Source organism: Eurypyga helias, unplaced genomic scaffold (genome assembly GCF_000690775.1).
Source record: "Eurypyga helias isolate BGI_N326 unplaced genomic scaffold, ASM69077v1 scaffold12065, whole genome shotgun sequence".
NCBI lineage: Eukaryota > Metazoa > Chordata > Aves > Eurypygiformes > Eurypygidae > Eurypyga > Eurypyga helias.
The window spans coordinates 6,971-19,241 of NW_010253408.1; the positions used below are offsets into that span (position 1 = coordinate 6,971).

General features: G+C 39.0%; 1 protein-coding gene across 1 annotated transcript; it reads right to left on the minus strand.

The window, feature by feature from the left end:
• Positions 1-249: 249 nt before the first annotated feature.
• Positions 250-11,989, minus strand: LOC104510425 (protein FAM184A-like). Its single transcript, XM_010152669.1, has 7 exons — positions 11,966-11,989; positions 11,074-11,258; positions 10,423-10,569; positions 7,335-7,452; positions 6,550-6,654; positions 2,771-2,973; positions 250-611 (listed from the first exon to the last, which is right to left on the minus strand). Exons 1-7 carry the CDS (start codon positions 11,987-11,989, stop codon positions 530-532), a joined length of 864 nt encoding a protein of 287 aa, XP_010150971.1. The 3' UTR covers positions 250-529.
• Positions 11,990-12,271: the final 282 nt, after the last annotated feature.

A 12,271-nucleotide genomic window follows, 5' to 3' on the forward strand; every position in this document is an offset into this window, starting at 1 on the left:
TTGATTTATTTCACATTCTTCCTTTTAAATGTTAGACAGTTTGTACACTGCTACAAAGTAACAGAATAGAATTGGGATGTATTAAACATATCCTGCCCACAGTGCAGAGTGAGAGATACATACTTTTTCCTTTTAAAAGTCAAATTGTATTTACAGTAACCATGCAATTATGTAATTTTTGGAGGGGAAAGACTTACCTGAAATCAAAGAAAACACGTTTATAGGAAAAAGGGGGAAAGCATGATGTTTGTTCTACCAAAATTTATTATGTAGTAATTACAAAGTTTAAAGATTCTTCCATTTTAAATAAAAATAATAGTTATAATTACACACATCATATAGTACCATGTCAAGTGATTCCAACAAACAGAACATGAAATACAGTGCAGTTTCAAATCAGAAAGACAAATACTTTCTCATTCACAGTGTTTGACAAATTACAGGGAAGCTTGTTCACATGAGGGTTTACTTAAGGTCATGCTCTCACGAACGGGCCACGTCACGCTGTGCCACAAGAACAGCTCATCTCTCAGAACGTGAAGTATCGGGCGAACCACTCCTGGCGTTGTGGATCCGGTGAAGCCACGGGCGAAGAGTCAGTCTGAGGAGGGCTAAATTCACAGAAGGAAAAAAAGCCACAGTTATGCCCTAGCTACCCAAAACCACAACTGTTAGGAGACAAAAAACCCGTCACAGAGAACATTCAGTGAAGCACCCAGTCCGTTTCTCCGTGGGTTGATTACCGGCGTGCCCTGGGACACGATTTAATGTCGCCCTACGGAATCTGTGATCATCCACTCCATTGGAGAGCACCAGCAGCACGGACAAGTCGGTTCAGAAGCCACATTACAGGATGGGCAAACAGTATTTTGGAAAGCATGATTTAAAATCTCATAAATAGCTGTAGGCTTTCAGGAAGAATAAAAAGGGTTTTCTCGGAAAAGCGGGACTGTAGAAGACCCTCTTTTAGCATCCTTTTCCTGTGGTAGAGTTAATTTTCAAAAATATGATGCCAGCATCATATTTGTAGACATGTGCTCACAAAGACGGGTTGGCAACTGAACAGAAACACACGCAGCTGAGTAGTTAACACATCACAAGTCTCACTTGCACTGTTGTTCGTGCACACAATTCAAAGACACCAGTATTCTAGGAAAAAAGAAACCGCTGCGCTGCAAAGACGACTTGTTTCCCCCTTGAATACTTAAGATTTTTCACAAAATGAGCAAGAGACAATCCTTAAATCTGACTTAATTCCACAGTTAACTTCCTATATCAATAAAAATCAGCAATAAAACAATCCCTACTGTATTACTGGACAATACAGAGCAATTTGGAATGGAAAGCCCAGCATCACAGTCCATGCGTCCATGCACATGCATGTTACAGATACCTGAGCACACTCATGCACATCACAGGCACAGGAAAAAATAAGCAATGCTTGGTTTGGTTTTTTTAGATACCGTTTTCTTGAAATAGACCGTATTCTCTCATCTACTTTAGATTCTATTATTTGTTTCCTTTTATAATTAGTAGTTGCTAGGGATGTGGTCTTTTGCAGTAAACCAAAAGAGAGAGTATACAACCAAGCACCTCTGCTATGATGAAAGGCTGAGAGAGTTGGGCTTGTTCAGCCTGGAGAAGAGAAGGCTCCGGGGAGACCTTATTGCACCTTCCAGCACCTGAAGGGGCTACAAGGAAGCTGGGGGGGACTTTTTACAAGGGCCTGTAGTGACAGGACAAGGGGTAACGGGTTTAAATTGGAAGTGGGGAGGTTTAGATTGGATATCGGGAAGAAGGTCTTCTGGGAGAGGGTGGTGAAGCATGGAAACAGGTTGCCCAGAGAAGCTGTGGATGCCCCATCCCTGGCAGTGTGCAAGGCCAGGCTGGATGAGGCTTTGAGCAACCTGGTCTAGTGGAAGGTGTCTCTGCCCATGGCAGGGGGGTTGGAACTGGATGGTCTTTAAGGTCCCTTCCAACCCAAACCATTCTGTGATTCTGTGAGTGTGGAGCTGGTAACTGCACACTGCTTTAAGTAGCCAACTTAGAGGTAAGAGACCAGCCCCTACTAAATACAGCGTACAGCACTTCAGTGCACTTAATGTGTAGGCACATAAAGCCAAAAGGTTAAAATCCTGCCCCTCAAATGCCACTTTTAAGTTTTTCAGTTCACTATATTAATTTGTGAGATAATTACTTGAGGCTTTAATGCTGGTTTTGATGACTGGAAGCTCAGCATTAAGCATCGAAGCATGCACATTTCCTGTTGCTGTAGTAAGGTTACTCCTATGAAGCAATCCGATATAGGTGAGGAAAGGGGAAACACAAAACATTCATGTAGCACAGAAAATAGTTTTCTTGTGTAAAAACCATTATCACATAATACTCAGTAAAAGAAATTCTGTGCTAGTATCAATTCCTACGTGACAATCAGTAAATAAACATTTGAAACAATTGTTCATATATGTAAACAATTGGAAGCACATGAATTAATCTGAAGAGGTTTTCAAAGTTCAAGACTTACGAAAAAGTGAGAGAATACTCCACATTTCAACAAGGTCTACAATAAAAAGGAATACTATAAAGAGGTTATAAATGTAATGTAAAAATAAAAAAATGCCATAAAAGTACTTGTACCTCTGAAAGGCTCATAAAGCAAGTGGGATTCAGCTTGATCAGAATGCAAAATTGTCCTGAATTAAGCAAAAAAAAAAAAAAAGAAAAAGGAAAAAAGAAAAGAAAAAAAAAAGGTTGGTGAGGCAGTGCTCACCTCAAAACCGTCTTGGGCTCTTTGGGTGGCACTGGCTGTGGCAGTGGTTTGCTGCTGTTGAACTCAATATCGTGGATGGGTGAGTTGGGAATGGGGTCCAGGCGGTTAGGATGTCCATTGCCCACCACTCCGCTAGATTCCAGAGCACTTAGATTGGGGACACTCACAAACCTGTTTGTTGATTTATCGTTCTTCTTCTTTTGCTGCATTGAAAATAACAAATGTAAGGAAGGCTTCTTGCACCAGGACAGGTGAGGAGATTTGCAAATTTAAGAGTTGCACTGATGGCCGGTTTGGGTTTTTTTTTTTTTGAAGGAGAGCAATTGCGACAGACTGGGCTTTTTTCCCAGTTGTAATTTTACTATTTGCTTTGAGCAGAACACCACACATTTTATTAGATTTCTGATCAAGATGATGAAGTTCTTAAAGAATAGTGTCATAAGCAACGAGTATATTATATAAGAGCTTCCAATACAACATTTTGCTCTGTTTAAGACTTTGGAGATCGCAAGTTTTCCACAAAATTGTCATTTAGTCTGTTAGACCTCCCAAGTTTACTTAAATCTTTTCTTGATACTGGTGAAACAGCTCTGCTGCCAAATGTAATTACAGCAAATTACAGGAATGGAAAAAGTGGATCTCTCCAACAGGTCCCACCCCAGCACTGCAGCACATTTTGGCAACTGGAACCCGGGACCTAGAAACGCAGCTACATTTCTTGTAAAGCAATTACGCCCTGACGGTCAGCAAGCGCTACAGCAGTACTGCGAAAGACAAAAAGGTTATTGCAGAGTTCACTTCTCTTCAACAAGGAAAAGGCCAGGCTTCTAATGCTACTTCAGCTGCCACCGGTAGGCACCAGGTGGCACAACTGCCCATTTTCTCTATGCTCTCTACACTCCTACTGATAGTATTTCAAGGGACTCAAAATACTTAAGAATTGTATTTTTATATCACTGTTTTACTCTACATAACACATCGTAACAAGGAATCAATACTTATCCTCTCTTCTTGTATAGATACTTTAATGTAGAATGATGCTTCAAATAATCCTGTATCTTTTTAAGAACAGCTGTGTGGCTGAACACCCTGTGTACTTTCTAGCGAACATTCCATGTCCACAATAAAATATTAATATTAAAAAAGCCTTATTTCCAAAAATAGGACTTTTGAATGAATGGGTTCATTTATTCTCATGAATTAGGTATTACTTGAATATATAACGAATACTTTCATTCAATTATGTACCTGCAACCCTAACAATGCAGCTAGGAGAAAAACCCCTTAAGGGCTTATTTAGTACAAATTTGTGTAGTTCATAAAGTGAAAGGCAAGTGGAATCTCATGTTGTTTCTGTATAATATTTTCTAGTAGAATTCCACTTGAAACGGAAGAGCTGCTCTACCCAAGGTTGGGCAAGAGTTCAAAGGCAGACAGAGTGAGTCCTCTTGTTTGTAATTTCTTCTCCTTAGCGCTCTGCTAGCTTTGCTTTCAGGGCCTGACCTCTCCAGGGCTGGCAGATGCAAACACTACCAATTGCAGCCACACTGGTGGGTGTGTTAATTAAAAACCCCCAAGAACTTAACAGAAAGCTACAACAGGAAAAAAACCCAAATCTCTTTTAAGCATCAGAGTGAAAGATCATTAGCTGCAGAAGATTAAAATAAGATTGTCCCATATACTTCACTTCTTCCGGAGTAGCTGAAGAAGCAAGAAATAACATTATGGTGGAAAAAGCAGTTTGGAAAAAGTAACTCACTGTATGTAAAATACACCTGCAAGGTAATATGCACCGTAATTAAAACTAGGTGTTAAACATACTCTAGTTACATCTGTGTGCTTCACATTTTCACTTCTGGAAAATGTCTATTATCCACATAAGCGCTTAGAAAAATACTAGTTTATAGCTTATTCTCTATAATACAATCTATGCTTCTGAAGCAGTCAGATCTGGAGAGCCAAAATTGTGTGTATTGTTTCCATGAAATTCATGCAAAGTATTAAGAAACTTCAGATGGAACAATGTAATTCTAAACAGATCCATTGCATAAATTAGAGAAGCTGTAACACATACTGCAATGGCTGTAGTTTTGCATTAATATGCAAAGCCTGCAGTAACTCATAAATTCTGTCTTTTTATTACGAAAAAGAAAAGAGAATGAGATTTTTGGTTTCTTTGTAATTCATTCTCCAACAACACACTACGTGCTTGGACAAAATACAGGAACATAGTCCACAACTCGTGAAATGAGAGATCAAAATGTTCTGGCACACAAGGCGGTTTTGAAGTCTCAACAGTTTTAAGTGATAGAAGTATATTATAAAAAATATATGAATTATCACTATGGAAATCTGATGTTGAAGCACTGTTCCCAAACGCTTCAGATTTCACACGAAACACGAGATTATATACTTGATGGTTACGTTTCACGTCTTCATAAATGAGCAGTTCAGACAAACTTCCAAAATTTCCCAACAGCTTTCGTCACATAAAAACAAAGTGTTCAAATTGTATCTGGCAGCCCTGGCATTGCCTCTACTGGGCCCAAACTGGGTTCTCCTACGCAGCTAGGTGTAAGAGTCAGGCACTCGCAGAGAAGCTGCTGAGAGCTGCTGGGCTCCTGAAAAACGTAGAAGAATACTGACAATTTGCAGCAGAGTTCGTGCAGCAGTGGGAAATGGGCTGATGTGACGTGAAATGACAGTAAGGCTTAGCTAAATAATACAGCCTGATCTCAGATAAGGGAGCCGGACTTCCTTTTAAAGAACAGAGCCTGAACCTTGATCACTGAAGCTCTCGGGCATCTGAGCTGCTCATGTTGTGTCCCTGGGGTCACCCTCTGCTTCAGAACCTTCCCAAGTTCTTCTGCCTCTACAGCTGGGACAAACCTCTTCCCTTTCCATGCAGGTGAAATAACCTATGGATTATCACAAGGAGGAAGGAAATGTCAGAGCACTCATTCTTACTCTGGAAGTGGTGAAAAGCAATAGGATTAAGGTACCCTACCACAGTCTGTTCGTGTTCCCCAAATGCTGCTGGCTTTTGAAGCGACAGGGAGGCTACTATGCCTGCCTGTACAGCAGCCTTCACTGGCTGTGATTCGGCAGGAGGAAGAGAACGGGAAAAGGTTGCCAGTGAAGTTTTAAGGCATATAGGAGGAGACAACGGCTGAGAAGGCTAGGGACTGACTTCAATCTCCTGATGACCCCACAGCCCATATCTCATTCCGCTCAACATCTCCAGTGTTACTCTGGCTTTCTCCATTCACTCACTCCATGCCCTTCCCTTTCACCCTTATTCCCTTCCTTTAGTGTCCCCTTTCCCTATCTTTGTAATGCCCGTCCCTCCTGAGCACCACCTGACAAGTGAAACTGCCCTTGCACTTTCCAAAATAACCCAGAAAAAATATTAAACTAAAACTGGTTTCGGGTGCCAGTGTCCTCTGCTCCGTGCTGCGCTCCTGCCCTCTGTTGCCTTTCTGTCACTTTGCTACTTTAATTTTGCAGTTCTGGGAGAAAGAGCTACATTTTGTGTCGTGCCTGTCTGGCAAACCAGGGCCACAACATCAGCGGAGCTCAGCAACACAAAAGAAACAAACCCACATGAAAATAAGTAGAGACAAATGGAAAACTGTGTTCCTTGCTTTGAACATGTCCTTCAGGAGTGATAGACGTACACACGCAGGCACACACACAGACACATAGATTTCTTCTTTTTACTATATCCTAAGTTTAGATCTCTTTTCCTTCACTTTAGCAATGAAGTCCATGGAACATACCTTCACCAATGGATTAATAACACCAACATTAGGGCTTGCATTAAACATTTTGTTGTAGTTAGTCTCCCTGTTAACTAGCTCCAGCTGATAGAACTTTTTGTCCTCCTAAAAAGAAGAACAAATAGAAACTTCTTTTTATGCATTTTCAGTCAGTCGGTGGCCCAATCTGCCTATAAAATGATCTCAAGTCAGTTTATGTTTGTTTCTAAAGAAACTGGTAATTCTAAAAATTCCATTTCATGCTTAATATATTTTATATATTATGTAAACACTAAATAATTTCTATTTACGCAGTTGTGTGCTCCTGCGAGTGAACACAGCCTAATGGATTATACACTGGGAAAGATTCAGTAGAGCTAACTGCTGATCTCCAGTTAATTTGAATCTCCTCATTCCTTCTTGCCTCTGAATCAGGATCTAATCTGAGTCAGGGTGTTGTGCTCTGAATTTGGGAAGCTCAGTGGATTAGGAATTGGTCTTGAGAAACCTCACAGAAGAGACTGTTTCTTACATGGCTGGCTTATTCCAGGACTGGTGATAGGAGATGTCGGATCAAGGTCATACTGAAAGACTTTTTGCAATAATGTATTATGCTTGATGGTGCAAAACTCTCTGTATCTCATTAGTTCTACTGTTACGAGTCACTGGAACCACAGGAATAATGTGTTAAAAATACGAACAACGTGCTAGCAGGACTGGTTCTTCAAATACTTTTCAAACATTTTGAATTAGATCAACTTTTATATCTGTCAAGATATTAAACCAAGAGAGCATAAAAATCTTACAATCAATTTCTTTATGAGTTGGTCCCGCTCTGCAATTAGGTCTTTCAGTTCTGAGATAAGCTGCAAGTCTTCTGGTCTTGATTCTCTGTTTTTATATTTTTCTTCCATTTCTTCTAAACTTTATAGGAAAGAAGAATACCACCTTTAGCCTGATCCAGTGTTAAATGATGAGTGAATAGTCACATCTTTGATAAGTACAAAAGAGAGTTCAGGAAGTAAAAACAGAAGATGACTTTCTTATCATCTTGAAGTAAAATTAATTTTTGTTATCACTAAGCTTTAGCTAGTTTAAAAAAAGAGAAAAATCAACAATATCCATAACCTTTGCCCTAGTAACTAATAATCTGAGCAAAATTCTAAAAAATTAACATCCTTCTTGTGCATGGGGTATTAGGTGTTTGAAAAAAGGCCTCTTGGAAGTCAAAATGAAAATAAGGCATTCAAAACCATAATTACAGAAGACATAGTGAAGATTGATTCTTATGTCAAATGTAGGGACTATACTGCACTGTACATAACATTAATGTAAACTGTAGAAACTGGCAATTCACTTTCTCGGTGAGAAAAACAGTGTCGTTCTTTTTACAGATGACTAGTCTGAATGAAGACACATTTGTGATACTGGAGAAACTGGATAGACAGACAAGGCTGGCACCGTCTTCCTCAGTTCATGTGGAACATACTGGGACAAAGATATCCAACAACAGTGGAGACTAATAGGTAACTAATTCCTCTCCAGAAAAGCAATTTAGTACCATTAGAGATGAAATAAAGGAATGAGCTGCACAAGAAAAGCAGTAACACTTGGACATTAGGATATCTAGATTAAGAGAAATGTAACAATTGATAAACATTTGAAAAAATTAGGAGGAAATTTGAAATGCCAGGTGGGAAAGCATTAAAGGAGAGAAGTGAAATAAGCCAACTGAGAGAGGAATTGTACAAGTAAGCGCATAAATCTCCTTGTTTCTTCTTAAAGAACAAGTTTTGGAGACACGACAATTTCAAATGTTGGTGTCTCTTTGAAACATAAATATAATGCTCCTGATGCTAAACACTGTTTCAAAGGAAACTATTAAAATACTTGTCTCACGTAGGCAGCCTTCCTATAGATTAGTGAACCAAGTTTCAGAACAGATTCAGGAAATTTAACAAACTTAATGAAAAGATTAAAAAAAAAAAAAAGCCCAAACAAAGCTTGAGAAAAATCTATGAACTTAAACTGTCACCTCAAACTTAACTCCACAAGGCACTTGCAAGTAAACATAATTTCTCACTTTAAATAAATATTTTCCCTTCAGAAGCAGCTATGTGATCTTTACTTTGAGTTGCATCTGGAAAAAACACTTCATAGGCAGTGATATGTATAACCTTCAAATAACCTGTACATAATCTGAGGAAATTATATAATGTATTTACATAAAACATTATGAACGTGACTGGTTTTATTTACAGAAAAGGCACTTGACTCAGCAGAACAGAAATATGCTCAGCTGGCTTAGTGTTTTTGTCTACATCTTACAGTGGTTTAAGCTACTGTATACGGATCCCCAGAGTATGGTCTGTAGTTATGCACAGCTGTCATTTTATTTTCAGATATTTCAGAGAACTGGCGTTTTTTTCTGTTTCAAGAAGATGATGTGTAATTTAAAGACTCTAGTTGTAGAGCCTAATTAATGATACCCACTCTCAATTACTGTAAGATAGATTCTCCATTTCATAAATGTTCACAAGGCCATGCTTTAGGTGAGGCCGAACCTGGAAACGGTTACTTAAGAAATGGCTGCATAAAACTCTTCTGTTTGTTTGTGTGTGGGGTTTTTGGTGTGTTTTTCTCCCCACACAGTTTCCTCTTTTGTCAGCTTCTCGCTCCAGTGCAGGGAGAGAGAACACACTGAAAACCAGGTGAGGGCAACCTGGATAACATCTGCTGTCTTTAGGCCAGTGGCTGCTTCCTCGCAGCTCTAAGTTCAGCAAGAACGAGGAGTAGGGAACCAACTAAATGCAGGAAATTTCAGGACACTGAAAAACAAACAACTTCTTTGGACAAAAAATCAGGGTAGACAGTTCCAAACCCTAGTTGTGGTGGCTGCTCACAGACATGTTTCTCATACAAGATAAATGCAGTAAACGGGATGTAGTTTACACCTAGTTCACTGAACGGCAAGTTACCACATTTATCAGGGCACAAGAGTGTGCATGTGGACAATTACAAGGGAGTAGGAACTATAATTTTATACCCACCTCCCATTTGAGGACAGTTTCTGAGTGCTCATTATCAAGTACAAATTAGATGCATTTGGGCTTTATTGTCCATTTTTAATTGATATTTACTTCAAAAAGTTTTCTAGCAGATACTTAGAACCAATTATTTTCTCTGCCATAAATCTTTTGTGCTGCAAATACAAACCTCTCAGTGACGGCCTGGTGACAGGAAGCCCTCGATGCATGAGGAAACCTCAGCCAGAAACCCTGTCCAAATGGGTTACATCACCGACAGAGAGAAAGAACGAAGGATGGGGAAGACAGGGAAACACTGGCTAGATGATACCCTGCTGCTGCACCACTTCTGCCCAGAACTGGTCTAACCCTGGGTGGCATTTTGAGTCAGAGACACTCTAAGTATTCTGTTAGTGTTGTGCTCATCTAATCCGTTTCAGATAGTGATTTTCCTTATGTCAGCAAACCTGAAAATGGTTGCATCGCCCACGCTGTAATCAGACTTCTTAACAGCAAACACTACTCATTACAAACTTGTTGAAGAAACACTTGTGTTCTCAAAGAAGATGTATTGAGGTTTGAGAAAAAAAACCATTTCAAATAATGGTTTCTCCAATTTTCTAAGAACTGCACAGATTTAATATCTTCCTTCAATGAAATTTTTCGGTCTCAAATCCCTAACAATTTATCTCACTAAATTCCCCTCAAGCTTATAGATTTGTCTTGCCTAAAGAATGCAAGATTAGGCCTCATACTTGGCTGAGGTTTTTGCACATCTGCATCTCTCTTTAGCACCTTACGGACACCAGAACAAACTATTCACTCAAACGCAGCTACATACAAATTTTTTTAACGCAACAAAACTTACGAAATTTGTAAAGCTGAATTAATTTCCTTGAGCAGCTCTTGGGTCTTATTAAAATCTGCCAGCATGCTTTGTTTCTCTCTGATGTGATCTGCTGTCAAGACATCCAGCTCTTTCTCATGTTTCTTGCTTAAATCTTGCTCATGCATCCTGTTTAATTTATTTTTTTGTTAAAAAAAGAGTTATTCTAACATCAGACTCGTTTGTTCATCATGATTTTCTGCCATGCTTCTAATGGCTTTTACACAGTATCAGACAACACAGAAGGAATTACCCATTTGTCAAAACCCACTACTTACTGTCTTCCAATCTTCTAGCTTATTTCATGGAAAATGCATCTCCTTTAATGCTTTTTTAAATAAACAAACACAATGAATTAAAAAAAAACAAACAAAAACAAAACCACCAAAACCCAACACCTGAGCAGACTGTTACTAAGATATGCCAAAATGTCTCACTGAAATGCAGCCTAACTGTGTGGTAAGATTCACTAACTTTACGAGTAACGGGCACAGCTTTTTCTAAAGATGACTGAATGATATATAACATCACTTCATTAAAAGGATATACTAAAAGCTGCAAATTCTAAAATTTCTTAAGTAAAACAACAAATGAAACAATACACATCTGAGCTTAGAGTGGAAAAACTCATACCTGATCTGTTGGTTGGATTCACTGCGTATTCTAAGAACTTCTTTCCCTTTAAACTCTAATTCCTTGGTCAATGCACTTATATTTTCATGAAGGTGCAGAATCTCTTTGTCCAGTTCGGCTATATGATGGTCTCGGTGTCTCAGTTCATCTTGTAGGTCTGATATTCGGCATAAAAATTCTTTCTCCTGTGATACAAGCAGCAGCAGCAACAAACATTTAAATAGACTTGTCCTTCAGAAGCACAATATGCACTCTTGGAGGAGAATAGCTGAGCAGAATTTTCCAGTCAACGGACACCTTTTTCAGTTTTTGATGCTGACATTAATTATAATTACAACAAAGGTGGGTTTTTATTGTGCACAAGTACAAATAAAGAAGAAATCAAAGTTATACAACAATTTCCATAACCTGTCATTGTCGTTGCCTGTTAAAGTTTGCGTAGCTCGTCACATTTTCCTTTTGCCCACACACCCCCCAAAAAACCAGACACTGCTGAGAACCAGGGGGCTGGGCATTTAGCAGTTCCTACCTCTTCAACATAACGATATAGAGAATTGTTACAGCCACATACAACGGGACAGAATGGCTCACGGTGTTTGCCCTGCACCAACGAACGCTCTCATTCAGAAGTCTCCTATCTTACATATACATAAGGGTCATAAATATCTCACAGCAGCACACATGCTAAATAATTTACATATTTATATTGAGTCCAATAAATTAATACAACTAATTCTTTTTGCATAAGAAATTCCAATGAAGTTAACGCTTGGGAAACTCATCTGGAACCCATCCCAACAGTTTTGATAGTAATTCTCCCCAGTTTAGACAAAGCCTGTAACAAAAGCAACCTTTTTCAGAGGTTTCCCTTTCCATTTATTCCACTTCTTACAGTTTCACCATAATTGATGGCCATATCGTTTGCACGGACAGAAGATCAGCAGACAGTTCAAAGTAGGTTTATGTAGAATTGTGTTTTGGGCCTTCATGCATGCGGGAAATACAAATACATCCCAATGCACAAATTGGATGGGATATCTTCAAGAACGGACCTTTAACAAGAACTCTCTACCTCCCTATAGAAAGACTATATAAAGTTATAAGAAAAAGCAATGGAAATTATATCCACATATTTGAATATTTCAGAAAGTAGCAAACATAAACATTCTGCTCAGACCTCTCTGCATCTAGTTCAGCT

Excerpts from the sequence above, each read along its gene's own strand:
- LOC104510425 (XM_010152669.1), bottom strand. The coding sequence starts at position 11,989 with ATGGCCATCAATTATGGTGAAACT. Across the intron at positions 7,453-10,422 it reads AATTCAGCTTTACAAATTTC|TTTAGAAGAAATGGAAGAAA; the intron begins GTAAGTTTTGTT and ends TTTCCTATAAAG. Across the intron at positions 2,974-6,549 it reads TTATTAATCCATTGGTGAAG|CAAAAGAAGAAGAACGATAA; the intron begins GTATGTTCCATG and ends TTTTCAATGCAG.